Here is a 17,005-nt window from a genome sequence, read left to right as displayed (position 1 = left end):
TTTAAATGGTTTTATTCAAAAACACATCTTGCACACAATCAAAAATGCTGGTAGTCTGGCTGACCAAGGAGAGCCCCCAGGAACTGGTGAAGACCCGTCCTTTAAACTCCTGGGTGCGAGGCTGGAACCAATCAGCTCTATGGACAACCGGCAATCAAACACACCTGCAACCAATCACACACACACTCTGGTAGAAGAGGGATATTTAAGCAGAGGCAATGAAAAGCACATATAGAAATGTTTATACGATCTCTGGGGTCTTAACATTTCTAAGTGCTGTACATGGGCAACTGGACTTGTTTCAGTTTGTTGAAGACGTTTCACCTCTCATCCATCTGCTGCTTCAGTTCTAGCTAACTGGAGAGGAGTTTGCAGGCTTTAAAACTCTGTGTGGGAAGGTCCACAAGAAGGCTAGAGAAAATGCAGCCAAAATTTCCCAAAATGGACATGTTAGCGTGAAAGCAATGGGTGCTCACACTTGCCATGTTTTTGTCATGTCATTTGACATTCATGACAATACACGTTGTCTTGAGTGAGTGAGACTTGAGGTTGTTGGGTTAGCGATGACAGTGATGTGCTGTGCCCGCAGTACAGACACTGAGCCTGCTATTCAACAATGGAATACAAATTGTCTAGGAACAGACACATATTAGGACTTTAAGACCACTTCAAAAGTAGCAGTTGTCTCTTTTTTTCTGTCTCTTTTGTTTACTAAACTGGCAAATCTGAATGGATACATTTTCTGTTCTTCTGGTTTCTGTAAAATTAGCTAAATGCCTGAATTGTGGAGAATCTAACTGATCTAACGACATACTATGTCCATACCGACAAAAGAATATTAACTATTCTTCACCAGTTTCACCATAAAAATTTGTAGTTCTTTTTAATAAGTTATTCATAGACACTTATAAAGAAATAATTTTGCGCCAAAAATATTCACATCATATAGTTATCCCCGAAATGAACACCACCTCTGCGAGGTGTTTGTTTCCCAGTACTGTGCGAGACAGGTATAATAAAACTCTGCACTTTTCATGTGGTTTCAGTTGATAGTGGTGGTGAATATAATGTATTAATGTATAATGTCTTTTCTATGTTGGCAAAAATATTACGAAACACCTTTTAAAAAACATTCAAGTCAATATGTGACCTTTTGCTGCATGTCATCCTCCCTCTTTCTCATCCTGTTTCCTGTCACGTCTCAGCTGTCCTACCGCATAAAGCCATGAAAGGCCCAAAAAAAAAAAATACTTACAGTAAAAAAACTCGTGGTTTGGGCTATTTTGACAGGTCACAGTCCAAATTTTGACTCCAAACAGTCAGAAGCTCTGTATGTGCCTGTTCTGGCTACTCTGTAAAGTGTAAAGTGTAAAAATAGCAGAGAAGACTTCAGAGGAGGAGGTCTATGACTCGCTAAATAATAAGCACTAGCGGAGATCTTTCCAGGTTGAAAAAAAAAAGGTTCTCAATTTATTTAAATAAAAAATAATCACCGTGGTTGACTTCATACAATAAACAAACAAAAAGTCAATTTAGCGGTTGATAAACTGTCTCACTCCTCACTCCTTTAACAGAAAAAGCCGAGAGAGGAGAACCCAGCTGTCCTCTATCTATCATCAATTATAGGAGGAGGGCCTTGAGCAGCAGAAAACAATCAGAATAAATTATCATTTATCTGCAATATATCTACCACTTTCAATAATTAATCAACATTATTACCATTATTATTTTGATTTACCATTTTCCAAAAAAAGTATAAATATGAAAAAATATGAATAGGCTCCAACAGTGCCATTATTTTATAAGTGTTATTATTTTACTAATAATAGCCGTAATAATAGCTCATTTTTAGAAAATGAAATAAGCCTGCAAATGAACTATAATCTCCCCCTTTAACTGCAATGGTTCCACATAATAAAATATTACATGATCCAAGTTCAAATTTGATAACAATGTCATAGAAAATGAACACATCTTTTCCTCAAGAAATATCTAAGTCCTTGCCAAAAACGCCACTTTGTAACCACAAAATAACAGCAGGATGAAGTTACTGTTTTTCTAGATACACTAAATAAATGCATCAATCAAATATAAATATAAATAAAAAAACAAGTGCTCAGGTTGGAAAACTGCCTATATAAAGAGCAAAAGGCATAAACTCTATAAACTTGCAAAAACTTGCATTCTTTCCTTTAAGAAACCATAAAAACATTTATATTGCCAGATTTGAAATTTCATTGGCTAAGTGATGCGTCAATCATCTGGAGCCCTGCATGTAAGTGGCTCGGGAGAGAAGTGATAGAAGAAAGACTGTCTGTTGTATACACGACCACTCATTGGCTGCTGAGGCTTCAAGGCGGGTGCAGTCAGTGCAGTCAACCAAACTTGGCAGTCAGGAAGACATTACAGAGCCCTAATGGTGTCTGCTGTGAAAGGAGAAGAAGTTTTGGACTCATAAAAGCATGTAAAAGTATCCACAATTGCAGTTTTTTGCTATTTTTTCACCATTTATCCACGTATTACTGTGTTTTTGACTAAATATTTTCATTGAAATGGATTTACTGGACAGTTGGAAATGAGAGAAAACAGTATTTTGATGAAAATGGATGCAGCGGTCAACCACCCGGAGGCTTCATTTTGTGAGTTGGCAAAACTTTGTACATACTTGTTTGTTACCTACTTTGCTTGTTTGTTTTTTGATAGTACCTGGCTGATGTGGATTTGGCTTAAAATGGTTGACATGCGTGGAATTAAAGATTTCAAATGATACATGGCAAGACTATAATCTAAAATTGAACCGTTAGCTTATCTGTTAAGGTGTTGTCGAAAAAGTTACCAAAGTAGCCGGATGGCCCGCCTGCGGGCCTCAGGTTTAATTTACATCAGATCCTGATCGGAGTCAGCTGGGTGATCATCCAATCAATCAACATTGTGCGCATTGAAACCATGATTGTAATAAAAGTATTTAAATAAGCACAATGTACATAGTAAAATAATAGTCCAAACCTCTACATTATTACAAATACATTCAACCAATAGTCCAATCCTTGAATGATGAAAAATACATTACATTTACTAAAATAATAATGCTGACAAGAAGCAAATCACTACATTTATGAAGCTGGAACCCTGAAATGACTATTATAAAAATAATTGCCATCTAATTTTCTGTCAACATTTCAGCTGTACTTGCCTACATCTATAGGCTGCTGTTGGGTAATATTATTCATAAACATAATATCTAATAAGCTCCCTATGTTTTGTATTCATACATTCTTAATCTGTGAAGTAACTACTGACTAGAACTGTACAATTAATCCAGTAAAAAGTAGAAATATTTCCCTCTGAGTTGTAGTGGAGTAGAAATAAAATGTGGCATGAATAGAAGGGACATTAAGACAAGTACCTTTAAATTGTCTTGAAGTGCAGCACTTTAGTAAATGTATTTATATTCAGAGACTGGTAGCAATGACACTATATGTGTATATAAGTAATTATGTACTACTTGAAGCAATAGAGGCTGAAGCAGCATTACTTGCATCAGTAGCATTTTTCCCCTTTGCTCAATTTTTGTGTAATGTCATAGTGTATTTTAGTCTAATTTATAATGTATGATATTATATGATAATCAAATAATAATTATTATTGTTAATCATTGAAAATGTATGATTTAATATATTATAATATTTATAGTTGACAAATGTATATTTGCAATTTTTTCCAGTTTAAATATACTGTCTGCCTCAGCAGTACTTGTATCAGTAGTCTTTTTCCCCTTTGCTCACTGTTGTGTCATAGTGTTATTTACTATCATTTTAACTTTTAACAATTTACCTTAAGTGTGATCATTTATATTTGACAAACACTATTTGCTCTATTTTTCTAGTTTAAATGTACTCTCTGCCTTTGGTTTTCATTTTGCTCTTGTTCAACCCCACAGTCATGCTGTCACATGACATGAAACAGCCAAGCACAAAATTCCTCAGCCTTAGCCAATCAGAAAATTCGACTGCTCCCCTCCCCTCAAATTTTTATTTTAACTGCAATACAGGTGAACGGTCAGTAGTAGGAGCCCAAGAGCGCTGGCAAACACACACTTTTCAGAGATTTCTATTTTTTTGGGGACCTCTTCTGAAACTTATACAGATCATTCATTAGGGTCAATGGAGCTCATCCTAGCAATATCCTTGTGCGGACCGGGCAAAATGTCCTCACAAGGAAAAATGTCCACACAAGAAAGGTGGGATGTCAGGGGTTGGTCCACACAAGTATAGCAATACAAACACACACAAACACGCACGCACACACACACACGCACACACACACACACACACACACACACAGTGGAGGAGTAAATGGTGCTCTCCTGAGGAAACTGTGAAACACACTTCAACCAATTAGCAGCAGCTGTGATGTCGACTGGACGGAGTTTAGTGAACCAGTAGAGATACAAACCAGAGACAAACTGGTTCCAGTATGACAGGAAGGGGAGGGGCCTCGTTATCACATGACCACACTGAGACAAACCATGTTAATAAAATGTAATCAAATAAAGGGACGCTCTCACACACATACCTGTCTGACTGTACATGTGGGGACTATTGATTGATGTCCCTGCAGGGTTAAACTGTCCTCCAGCCTTTAACACACGACACGTCGACGCTTCCAGGCTTTTAGCGCCTGTAAGCTCACATGCTTTTAGCGTGTGCGTGTGTGCCCTGTTCCTACTCTGTCAATACTCTGAAAAATTCATCCTTACATCCCTGGAGTCTCTATATGGAACAGTTTGGAGGTGATATCATGCTGATGTTGTACCGGGCATCTTCATTATATATGGAGCTGGTATGGAGACCTTATAATGCAACAGATAAGAAGGCTTTTTAGCGTGCATTAAACTGCTATGAAGGTAAGATGTAAGAAAGAATATGAGCTCATACAAAGTCTGAAAGTAGGTAACTTTATTAAAACTGTCACTTTAAACATGCAGTCGTACATGAGAGAGATAATCTGTGAAAACATCATGTGCCTCTGGCTCCTCCTACTGCTCCTACTGGCTCCTCCTACTGCTCCTACTGGCTCCTCCTACTGCTCCTAATGGCTCCTCCTACTGCTCCTAATGGCTCCTCCTACTGCTCCTAATGGCATTTGAAAGAATCCAACACTCCCGAAACACAATAACCAATCAGAGCCGAGCAGTCCCTCAGGCTGCTGTCAATCACACGCTGCGCAGCACCACTCCTCCGCGCATGCTCACACAGTCACGCTCAATTTCTTCAGTGTGCGCAGCGTCAGCCGGTTTGTCCACAAAGAAAAACACGTCCCTCTGCCAACGAGGCTGACACTACAAAGAGCGTTACACTGAAGAAGAGACATGAGGAGGAGCAAGCTAAAGAGAAAGAGTCGGACCGAGACCAAACGAAACCAGAGTAAACATCAGAGCGGCGTTTCTGAGGTGGAGAGAGCTACGGGAGCTGAGAGGATCAAAAAGTGATGCTGAGTGAGACAGGTCTGCTCCACAGGTAATTACCCCAGCTTCATTTGTGCTGTATTTGTTTCACATTGCTGAGATGTCTCCGGTTACTGTGACGCTGTGTTATGTTGGTGTTGCAGTCGGGCTAACGTTAGCTTGTTCTCAATGTGGCTGCTGTTCAGCGTTGTTTCATGGCAGTGTGGCTGAAAATGTCTCCCAGGCAGTGTGACCGTGTCAGACTTTCTCCTGAGCGTGTGTGCGCATGGCAGCCTCCTCTGCGGGAGGGCTTTGGAGGCAGGACTGAGCGCGGCGGAGAGAGAGGGGGAGGGGCCTGGAGGATGTGATCTTTTGAAGCAAAGTCCGCTCTCTTCTCCATCTTACCCACTGCAGCTTTAACTTATATGTTTGATAAATGTCGTCACTGTCCAAGCGGTCCTCTCTGTGCTGCTGTGAAAGACAAGCTGGTCCTCTCAAAGAGCTCATAAACCACAGCAGCCAGCGCTCCATCAAACTGTAATAAACGGCTTCTCTCCTGTTAACCTCATTTCCCGTCAGACTGCTGCTGCGCTCTGGTGTTATTAGGAGCTGCAGCACGCTGACCCTGACCTTTAACCCCCCAAAATACAGGACAAAAACATGGGGACGGAGAAGTGAGGGTTTTTTTAATCAAAAGTTTGGCTTGTTTTTATCCCAAGGAACGATGGCTCGGGTTACGGGGCTGAGCCTCTAGCTTTATCAAGTTATGACTGGTTCAGGATCAAAACAACACCAGTCAATGAGTTCATGGAAAGTTTAAGACATCAGTTTTAGAAAATAAAGGTTTGTGTTTTAATTGTAGCATAAAGATTTAAAATGGAGGGCTTGGGTTCAAAGGTGAAGGCTTCAGGTTGTTCAGGACCTTTTCTATGTGTTTCTATGTTTTCTGTTAGTTGTTTGAAACTTTATTGGCTTTTATTTTGAAGGCAGGCTTTAGACTTACCTGCCACCAAACCTAGCTGGGGATGCTGCACAGGTTTGGATGTTCAGGGTTCACTGTGTGTTCAGGGCTCAGGATGGGTGTGTCAGGGCTGAGGTACAGGTGTGCAGGTTTTCAGAGGTTCAGGGTTTGTCTGTTGTATGTTTAGGATTCAGGTGTGTTTGTGAAGGTGTTGGGGTCAGAGTGTCAGGGTTCAGGTTTGGATGTTCAGGGTTCAGATGTGGCTTTTAAGGGGTCCAGGCCTGGGGGTCAGAGGTCACGGGATCTTACCCCTGTAGCGCTCTCTCTCCAAACCAGTTCCCCCTTGTGAGCTCTCTGAGGTGTGTCGTCTCCTGATTGGCTGAGTCCTCCTGGGTCACGTTCACCTGTCAGGAGGTGTGATTGACAGGTGTCAGCAGACGATCAGCTGACCAGAATAATAATCAATGAAGAAATGAAAGAGGTGAATGTTTGTGTTACCTTTCCCTTGCTGATGATGAAGAACGTGTCTCCTCTGGCTCCCTGTCTGATGATGTGCTCTCCGTCTTCATAGTGAGTCTGAACACAGGAGGTGGATGGACAGTCATGGATGGTCATGATGTCATCAAACTACATCTTCTGTTGTCGTTCGGGTTGTGAGACCCCTAGTGGCAGAACTTGTTTTTGGGTGTCGTTTAATCAGATTTGAACATTTTGATAAAAAATATGCAAAATCCTAATTGGTGCTTAAAGACTGTGACATCATCATTTTCCAATTTAGCCCCGCCCACTTCACCAGTGAAAGATCAATGGTAAACCAGCCCACTGAAATGAACATTGGTATAAAACAGTCACATCAAAGTGTTAGGGTGACCCTGGTTGTTCCCAGGAAGGAGAGGTTAAAATATGTTCCTGTATGACCACATCAGTCAGAGTACAGCTGATTCAGGTGTAGGTGTTCACAGTCTCACCTCCTCCATGACGTCGGCCAGTTTACTGAGAGTTTCCTCTGCAAGACCCTGGAAGGTGGGCACGCTGCAGAGACAGAGACACTTTGACTCTCTGACACAGAGGCAGCGTATATACAAACATAATGTTCCTCAACATCTACAGTGCACATGAACGTACACACAGACTGTTTATAGGAAGTGGACGGAGCCTTAAAGCTGCATTCTTTGTAACAACCAGCAGGAGGCGACGCTAACAGTTGTACGGTTTGAAAATGCTCCTCCTCCTCTCTTGATGTATTCCCTCAGTAAACATGTTCCTAATGACTTTATGGTCTCAGTCTCTAGTTTCAAGTCTTCTTCAACACAGCATGATGTTCATTTAGTCACTGATGCTCCCATTGAGAGTCACACAGACCAGGAAGAGGGGAGGGGTTAGGGCGGGGCTACCTGTGATTGACAGGTAGCAATCATATTCACCCTCCAGTCCAAATATGGCTGCAACAAAACAAGACAGAGACCAAAATGCTAAAGGCTAAGTGGGGCTCCCTCCGCTTCCTGCACACAGCCTGAGCTCTGAACCTGCACTGAGAGCCTCGAGCAGCTGAGCGACGTCACCTCTTCAGGAAGTCCATGTACTCAGCGTGTTTGATGAGTCCAGTTCTCATCATGATGGTCTGGTAACACTGACGGTCGATGGCCCACAGCTTCACCTGCACCAGAGCTGAAACACACATGAACATACATGAACATACATGTGTGATGAATATCTTTGTGTTTAAACGTGTGTGTAACCTGAGACGCGTCAGAGCTGCACGTTCATCTGAACATCAGCAGGTTTCAGCTCCTGCAGCCACGAGAGGCTCTGGATGTCATTACAGCTGTGTGCACACGCATACATGAATGTTTAACACACCAGGTGAGGAGATGTTCCTGAGTGTGTGTGTGTGTGTGTGTGTGTGTGTGTGCGCGCACTTTGAGTTCAGCCTCTAATCTGCATGTGAGACGCAGAGATCAGATGGAAACATACATCGTGCTGCAGTGTGTGTGTGTATGTGTTTGTGTGTCTGCATTCAGCATGCAGGTGTCGTCATGGCAACAGCACACACGTCTATGCATGTGTATGTGTGTGGTGTTAAACCTGTGACCACTGCATGCACACACTGACTCCACCCGTCCATCACGCAGTCAAACAACATGGCCGACACACTGACCACAGCTGCGGTCAAAACTTTTTTCTTCTCCAGAGTTTGAGACAAACGTCAGGGACTCGGACGAGTGATCAGCAGAACAGTTCAGGGTTCGGTCACGGCGTGGAAACTGGACTCTGTTAAATCATCAGAATGTGCAGAACAGAAGGAACGAGTCTGTCAGATACTCCAGGTTTGACTCACCTGGAAACGTTCTTTGAACATGTTTGTTCATGAAGTTGGACACATTTCAGGAGTTCAAAACGTTCTTCCCTGATAGCGACCTCTAGTGGCCGTGTGTGTTATTACATCAGCATCAGGTTGTTACAGCAACACAAACACTGAGTGTCATTCTAACAGCAGAGGATTCATGGTTCTGCTCTGACCTCTGGTTGAGATGTTCCTGCTTAAAGAGAAACAAAGACAGACGGACAGACGGACGGACCACAGGGAGCTGGAAGAGGAGTGATCTGAAAAGAATAAAAGAAAAGGTGAAGAAAAAAGAAAAGGACCAAACGGAGGGCTGAAGGAAGGAAAGGTGAAAGAACAAAAGGATGATTCAAAGAAAGAAAAAGAGAGAAGGAACAAAATGAGCAAAGGAAGAGAAAGAGGACGGACTGAAGGGCGAAAGAAAAGACAGAAAGAAGAAAAGAACAGATGATGAACGAAGAGAAGAAAGAAGTCAAACAGCTCGCATCCTCAGACATCCCATAAACCTCGGCACTGATGCTCAGACAGCTGGCTACCATGGTTACAACTCATCCACCTGAATGTCTACAGTGTGTGTGTGTGTGTGTGTGTGTGTGTGTGTGTGTGTGTGTGTGTTGGCTGCAGTTTCCTTGGAGATGTTCAGACTACAAACTTCAGTTTAATGAGCAGAGGTCTGTAAAGTCGCTGACACACAAACATCCTTTCATCAGACTGAAGCAGTTCAACAGAACGGCAGCAGACACGCTTCAGACCCGCCGTGTAAATCTTTTCATATCGTTTGATTCGGAAGGAAAAGTCCGGAGAACCGGGAGGAGTGAAAATATGTCCGAGCGCCGAAAGATCCTCTTTCAAACACGAGGACGTCGCTCTGCTGCAAACGTTAGCTACACTGCCAAAGCTAGCTCTTTGCACAGTTACCATGAAGGAGACCTAAACATTATCAAAGCACGCAAAATAATCTGATCAGATTACAGCTCAGGTGATCTGATCAAACCTGTGTTCAGACTTCAGAGCAGGAGAAACATGAGGATGATCCTGATCCCAGAGGAGGACTCAGGACTTCAGGAGCTCCATGTCATAAAACAGATCCATGTTTTTACAGTGTCGCTGATTCTGAACTCTAATCACTGTCTCTGTACAGACACAGCAGGTACAGACACAGCAGGTACAGACACAGACACAGCAGGTACAGACACAGACACAGACACAGACACAGCTGACACAGACACAGACACAACAGACACAGACACAGACACAACAGACACAGACACAGACACAGACACAGACACAACAGACACAGACACAACAGACACAGACACAGACACAGCAGACACAGACACAGACACAACAGACACAGACACAGACACAACAGACACAGACACAACAGACACAGACACAACAGACACAGACACAACAGACACAGACACAGACACTGACACTGACACAGACACAGACACAACAGACACAGACACAGACACAGACACAACAGACACAGACACAGACACTGACACAGACACAGACACAACAGACACAGACACAACAGACACTGACACAGACACAGACACAACAGACACAGACACAACAGACACAGACACAACAGACACAGACACAGACACAGACACAGCAGATAGTCGATCAGGTCTGTAAAATTATCCACCAACATCAAACGTTACTTTAAAGCAGCAGTGAGGAACTTTCACTGAGGGGATTTTGGCGCCCCCTGTGGACAAAGTGTGTGATCACATTTAGAGCTCTGCTAATCTGATAAAGTGATTCTGAAAAGTCTGTCTCTGGATCAGGTTGATCCAATCTACTTTTATTTTGAAAATCCAGGACAACAGGAAACTGGATTATCTGATCCTGGATAGAAAACAGGCTTTCCACATCCAGATCATTCTGATCAGAGTCAACTGTCTGAGCAGCTGGAGAGCAAGTACTCAGTTCGTCTGTTCGTCTGTCCGTCTGTCCGTCTGTTCGTCTGTTCTTCTGTCCGTCTGTCCGTCTGTTCGTCTGTTCGTCTGTTCGTCTGTTCGACTGTTCTTCTGTCCGTCTGTCCGTCTGTTCGTCTGTCCGTCTGTCCGTCTGTTCGTCTGTTCGACTGTTCTTCTGTCCGTCTGTCCGTCTGTTCGTCTGTTCTTCTGTTCTTCTGTCCGTCTGTTCGTCTGTTCGTCTGTTCGTCTGTCCGTCTGTCCTTCTGTTCGTCTGTTCGTCTGTCCGTCTGTCCGTCTGTTCTTCTGTTCGTCTGTCCGTCTGTCCTTCTGTTCGTCTGTTCTTCTGTTCTTCTGTTCGTCTGTTCTTCTGTTCGTCTGTTCGTCTGTTCTTCTGTTCGTCTGTTCGTCTGTTCTTCTGTTCGTCTGTCCGTCTGTTCTTCTGTTCGTCTGTTCTTCTGTTCGTCTGTTCGTCTGTTCATCTGTTCTTCTGTTCGTCTGTTCTTCTGTTCGTCTGTTCGTCTGTTCATCTGTTCTTCTGTTTGTCTGTTCGTCTGTTCGTCTGTTCTTCTGTTCGTCTGTTCTTCTGTTCGTCTGTTCTTCTGTTCGTCTGTTCTTCTGTTCGTCTGTCCGTCTGTTCGTCTGTTCAATAGTCACCAATATTTTCATCAATTATTGTTTTGTATTAAGAAAAATAAGTAAAAAATGTGATTTCAGTTTAATGTGAATATTTAATCGAACGTCTTGTTGACATTCAGGAGCCCTGATCCACACCTGAATATCAGACACTTTATAATCACTCATAAATTAATCAATCAAAGTGGCGGACACATGATCGACGGTGGAATAGTCGTGACTCGGAGCTGCTGCAGCATCTGTGCTGGAAACACAGTGTGTGTTTGTTCAAACTTCTATTATTTCTTTATCTGCTTTATGACCCGCTGTCTGTTGCTACGGCAATGCCAAGTGTCTGCGTAACCACGGAAACAACAGGAGACACTAATGTTCTGGTGTGTGTGTGTGTGTGTGTGTGTGGTGTTTCAGGTGGTCTCTCCTCACGGCTGAATGATTACCATTTGTGTTTATTAATGACTTCCTGTCACAGCGACACTACAAACAGCCAAATGTGTGTGTGGTAAAGGTCAAAGGTCAGAAAGGCCAGAGATGTAATAAACAGGTGATGTAATACAAACACATTCGTCATTCATGTTCCCGGGCAGCTGCTCTCGAACACACCGACGAACCGTTACAGAGACCCAGAGAGAGAACACGGAGGACCACCTGCTGCAGCGACTACGGCTCATAAGACTGCTTATGCTAACGCTAACGCTGCTACTACTGCTAACACCATACTGCTACTAGCAACAATGCTACATCTACTACCAGGCCTGCTGAGTAAACCCCCCCCCGTCAGTGATCATTCATTGTTTTTTCTTTTTTTCAGTAAATTAATTTTTTTTAAATTTGTCACGAAGCTAACTAAGCTAACTGTTTAGCTTCACTCAGAGACAAACGTCCTGTGTGTCCTGTTATCAATAATTCATCTCTAGTAGCACTGAATGTTAAATCTGCATGAGAACAGAGTGAAGCTTCCTGAGTGTAAACCTCCTTCAGCAGCACATTTGTGTCCTGGTTCCTGTCCACTGAGCATCACTCACAGTCCAGTGTTGTCATGTAAACTGGTGCTAATTCTTCACATGCAGCCATAAAGCTGACCGCTCCGTGTGGAAGTGAAAAAGCAGAAAGTTAAAGCTGTGAGTGCCGATAAACTCCAGCTGGAGCTCGTGTGTTAATGTGAAGATAACGAGCAAAAAGCTTCAGCAAACGGAAAACGAATCCCCTCGAACCCAGCGCTGTTGCCAAGAGACGCTGCTGCCAAAAGTTAGCTCATTGGCTGGACCGGATGGTGTTGCCTGGCAACTGCTGCTAAGCGAGCGCTCCACCAGGAAGCCCTGACAAAAAGTTGGAGGTCCACGCACAGAAACACACACAGCTGTCAGAGTTGTGGTTGATGTTTTATGGGTTCAGACGGCAGCCTCCCACTCCTGCTGTCGAGCGCTCGTCAGCTCCTCCGGCAGACCAACTGTTAAACTCAGTTTCACCAGTTCTTACTGAAGGAGAGAAACTTCCAGATGTTCCACTTGTTTTCATCATGTCTGCAGTGGATATTAGTGTCCAGTGGTGACCTTTAACCTTCAAAACACCAGCAGGAACTCAGCAGGGTGTATTGATATGTGTACAGTGCTGCCAGTGCTGCTATAGGAATATAGATTAGAGCATTATTAGTGATTTCCACATGACGTGATACACAGAGAACTCCTCCTGACAAACATGTACAGCTGAGAGGACGAGCTGCAGTCACATGGAGGTGCCGTGTCAACGAGCTGAATAATTAGCGAGTAAATCACCTCCATCACTCCGACGTGAACGCCTGCAGAAGGACAAACATTCCTGCAGCTGCAGACTGAGATGATCGACATCGTTAGACTCAGCTGTCTGTGCGTTCGATCGTCCGGGACTCAGAAAACTGTAGAAACATTTTTTGGATGATTTCCAGATTCCTTCAGATTTAATGAGCAGCTCAGGTGAAAACACCTTCCACCTGAGCGGCTCTCCTCCGGTGCACAAACACTCACACATTTTGGACTTTCCATTTTCTCTGCAACTTACTAACCAGGTTTAACTTTCCTCGTCAGAACATGAAGAAGAAAGATCCCACAGAAATAAATAAAATGAATATTTAAAGGAGCGTTAAACTAAATTAAATGAATAATTCTTCATTCTTCTTTTAACCAACATCCTACAAACCCCGCTGATCATGACCCCTGACCTCTGCTGACCGCTCCAGCACAGACGAGAGGAGGTGGAGCTGGTCGTCTTTGTACCGTCGATGGTACGGTCAGTGTTGACGTTAGAGACTACTGAGAAGCTCAAACATCAGAATGAAACTGTGATTATCTTGAACTCACTCTTGACCGTCGCCGTCCGCGTGCAGTTGTAGAGGATGGCGAGCTCTCCGAACACTTTGCCCGGTCCCATCGTGCACAACTTCATCCCCTCTTTGGTCACCTCCACCTTCCCCTCTGGGCGAGAGACAGTCACACAAAGAGAGAGACAGAGAAAGAGAGACAGACTTTTATTTTGGAAGATTCAAACAGGAAGTCAAAGTGTTTGATCAGTTGAACTTCTCTCAGCTGAAATCAAACTTTACTGAAGTAAAATGTAAAAGTATCAGAGAATCAGAGCTTTACAGAACCAGGCGTGTGTAACTTACTGCAGGTGTTCACCTGAGGAAGGTTCCACAGGCAGATTAAAGACTGCCCGAGGAGTTCAGACTCATCACTTCTCTCTAACTTCTTTTATAGTAGTTGATTCATCTTTATTTAACCAGCCATGTTGTCCCTCCCAATGTTCGGCCAACAGAGGCAGCAGCACAGACAGTCACAACACCTGAGTGTCTTAAAACAAAGACACTACAGAGTGATGAGAAAGAAAACATCACACTTTGAGAAGTTCGCAGCTGATTCCAAGAAAAGGGAGCATCATTAGTGAAGTCAGACTTTAGGGAGGGTTAGTATGACCAAGGCCTCAGAGCGACACAGAAACTTCTTAATGTGTTGTGTCACGGCCAGGTCAGAAGCAAAGACGGAAACCGGAAAACATCCTTCAAATAAGAATCTGTTCTTTTATATTTTTGGCATCCAACCAGATAACAGAGCGATGCAGGGTAAAGGCTTTAACACTAAGTTAGCATCACGCCGGCGAATCAGCAAATCATCACGAGCGTTGGCGAACATCAGCCAGGCGGGGCGGCTGCAGAGAGCTGGGATGAAGCTCTTGTGCTGTGAGAGAGAAAACGCTGCACGCGGCGAGAGAACGCTGCACGCGGGTTTTGTTTCTATGACAACAATAAGTCGTGGGTCGGTTTTGATCCCCAAAGCAGTCGAAGGTCTCCATGAGTCGCATGCCCTGCCGATGTTGACTCTAGTTTTCCCCCTGACGTCGGTCACTTCCTGTTTGGTCAGACGGGCTTCACTAGATAAACTTATTGTTGTTTTTATTCTTGTGTGTAGTTTGTGTTGTGTTGTTGTGGGTGCTGTCGTTTGTTAACACGATCCGTCTCCATTTCACAGCCTGCGTTGTCTCGTGTTGCACACTGTGACTGTAGTGGTGCAGAATGAGCTCTCGGCAGAGGTACTCGGCAACGTGCAGATACGTCACATCCTCGAGGAAAAACCGTCCTGAGTGTTTTACATAAAGATCAGCCCACAGGTTGTTCGGGCCGATGGAGGAAGCTGGGGAAGGTCTCCTCTGCTGTCCCTTCACACATTGGCAATAAAAAATGATATTTGATTGATGAATATGTAAAACATTACACATAGCCCCTTTGAATAATTTGTGTTCCACCTGTTTCTGCCTTTTGATTCCTGTTTACATCACACACAGGCTGAATTATTATAAAGACTCGGTGTCCAGGTAGAACACCTGCAGACACATTCACGATTCAATTCATCAGCTTGTTGGTAAAATAAAATCTGAGCAGCAAAAAGTTTCCTGTAAAACAAACAATTCAGAGAAAAAGCTTTTAAAGCAGGAAGACGACAGGGCGAAGATCTGCGGCTACACGTCTGACTTCATTTGAGACGTCACTGATCAATGTCGAACCGTGTGTGTGTGTGTGTGTGTGTGAGAGTGTGTGAGTGTGAGTGTGAGTGTGTGTGAGTGTGTGTGTGTGTGTGTGTGTGTGTGTGTGTGTGTGTGAGAGTGTGTGTGTGTGAGTGTGAGTGTGTGTTGTGTGTGAGTGTGAGTGTGTGTGTGTGTGTGAGTGTGTGTGATAGGGACAAATTAGTTTTGTCTGCTGCAACACATCGAAAATAATAAATCTCTCAGATCTGCTTTCATTAATTTAATTGGAGGGTTGGATTAAACTCAACACACACACACACACACACACACACACACACACGAAAGCTAGGGAAAAAGGCAGGTGGCCAATGTGTGTTTGTGTTTGTGTTTGCACATCAAAGACTGTCGGCTTTCATTGGTGAGGATGAATCATTTACTCAACTTCACATTCAGTGACGTTTGAGGAGATTCACAACATTTTAATATTTGAATATTGCACTGTAAAACATTTTATTTTGAAGGGAACAAACTTTTAATATTACACTGTAAAACATTTTATTTTGAAGGGAAAAAACTTTTAATATTGCACTGTAAAAAAATGTATTTTGAAGGGAACAGACTTTTAATATTGCACTGTAAAAAAAATTATTTTGAAGGGAACAGACTTTTAATATTGCACTGTAAAAAAATTTATTTTGAAAGGAACAGACTTTTATTTTGAAGGAAACAGACTTTTAATATTACACTGTAAAACATTTTATTTTGAAGGTAACAGACTTAATATTGGACTGTAAAACATTTTATTTTGAAGGGAACAAACTTTTAATATTACACTGTAAAACATTTTATTTTGAAGGGAACAGACTTAATATTGGACTGTAAAACATTTTATTTTGAAGGGAACAGACTTTTAATATTACACTGTAAAACATTTTATTTTGAAGGGAACAAACTTTTAATATAACACTGTAAAACATTTTATTTTGAAGGGAACAGACTTTTAATATTACACTGTAAAAAAAAATATTTTGAAGGGAACAGACTTTTAATATTGGACTGTAAAACATTTTATTTTGAAGGGAACAGACTTTTAATATTGCACTGTAAAACATTTTATTTTGAAAGGAACAGACTTTTATTTTGAAGGGAACAGACTTAATATCACACTGTAAAACATTTTATTTTGAAGGGAACAGACTTTTAATATTGGACGGTAAAACCTTTTATTTTGAAGGGAACAGACTTATTTTGAAGGGAACAGACTTTTAATATTGGACTGTAAAACATTTTATTTTGAAGGGAACAGACTTTTAATATTGGACTGTAAAACATTTTATTTTGAAGGGAACAGACTTTTATTTTGAAGGGAACAGACTTTTAATATTACACTGTAAAACATTTTATTTTGAAGGGAACAGACTTAATATTGGACTGTAAAACATTTTATTTTGAAGGGAACAGACTTTTAATATTGCACTGTAAAACATTTTATTTTGAAAGGAACAGACTTTTATGTTGAAGGGAACAGACTTTTAATATTACACTGTAAAACATTTTATTTTGAAGGGAACAGACTTAATATTGGACTGTAAAACATTTTATTTTGAAGGGAACAGACTTTTAATATTGCACTGTAAAACATTTTATTTTGAAAGGAACAGACTTTTATTTTGAAGGGAACAGACTTAATATCACACTGT

General features: G+C 42.2%; 1 protein-coding gene across 1 annotated transcript in view; it reads right to left on the bottom strand.

The window, feature by feature from the left end:
* The window catches only part of LOC138593140 (cGMP-dependent protein kinase 1-like), a 70,831-nt gene that overhangs the window by 29,717 nt on the left and 24,109 nt on the right, over positions 1-17,005 (bottom strand). Inside the window, exons 3-7 of the mRNA XM_069664008.1 lie at positions 13,649-13,762; positions 7,970-8,075; positions 7,376-7,439; positions 6,906-6,983; positions 6,717-6,811 (exon numbers count right to left, since the gene is read on the bottom strand). Of these exons, the coding sequence (XP_069520109.1) occupies positions 6,717-6,811; positions 6,906-6,983; positions 7,376-7,439; positions 7,970-8,075; positions 13,649-13,762 (457 nt within the window). The remainder of the gene's footprint in view (positions 1-6,716; positions 6,812-6,905; positions 6,984-7,375; positions 7,440-7,969; positions 8,076-13,648; positions 13,763-17,005) is intronic.

Source organism: Semicossyphus pulcher, unplaced genomic scaffold (assembly GCF_022749685.1).
Source record: "Semicossyphus pulcher isolate SPU_LCO1_2020_fin unplaced genomic scaffold, fSemPul1.0.p SCAF_16, whole genome shotgun sequence".
In the NCBI taxonomy this organism is placed as follows: domain Eukaryota; kingdom Metazoa; phylum Chordata; class Actinopteri; order Labriformes; family Labridae; genus Semicossyphus; species Semicossyphus pulcher.
The sequence above is the reverse complement of the archived record's forward strand: the minus strand, read 5'-3'. Positions and strand labels throughout refer to the sequence as shown.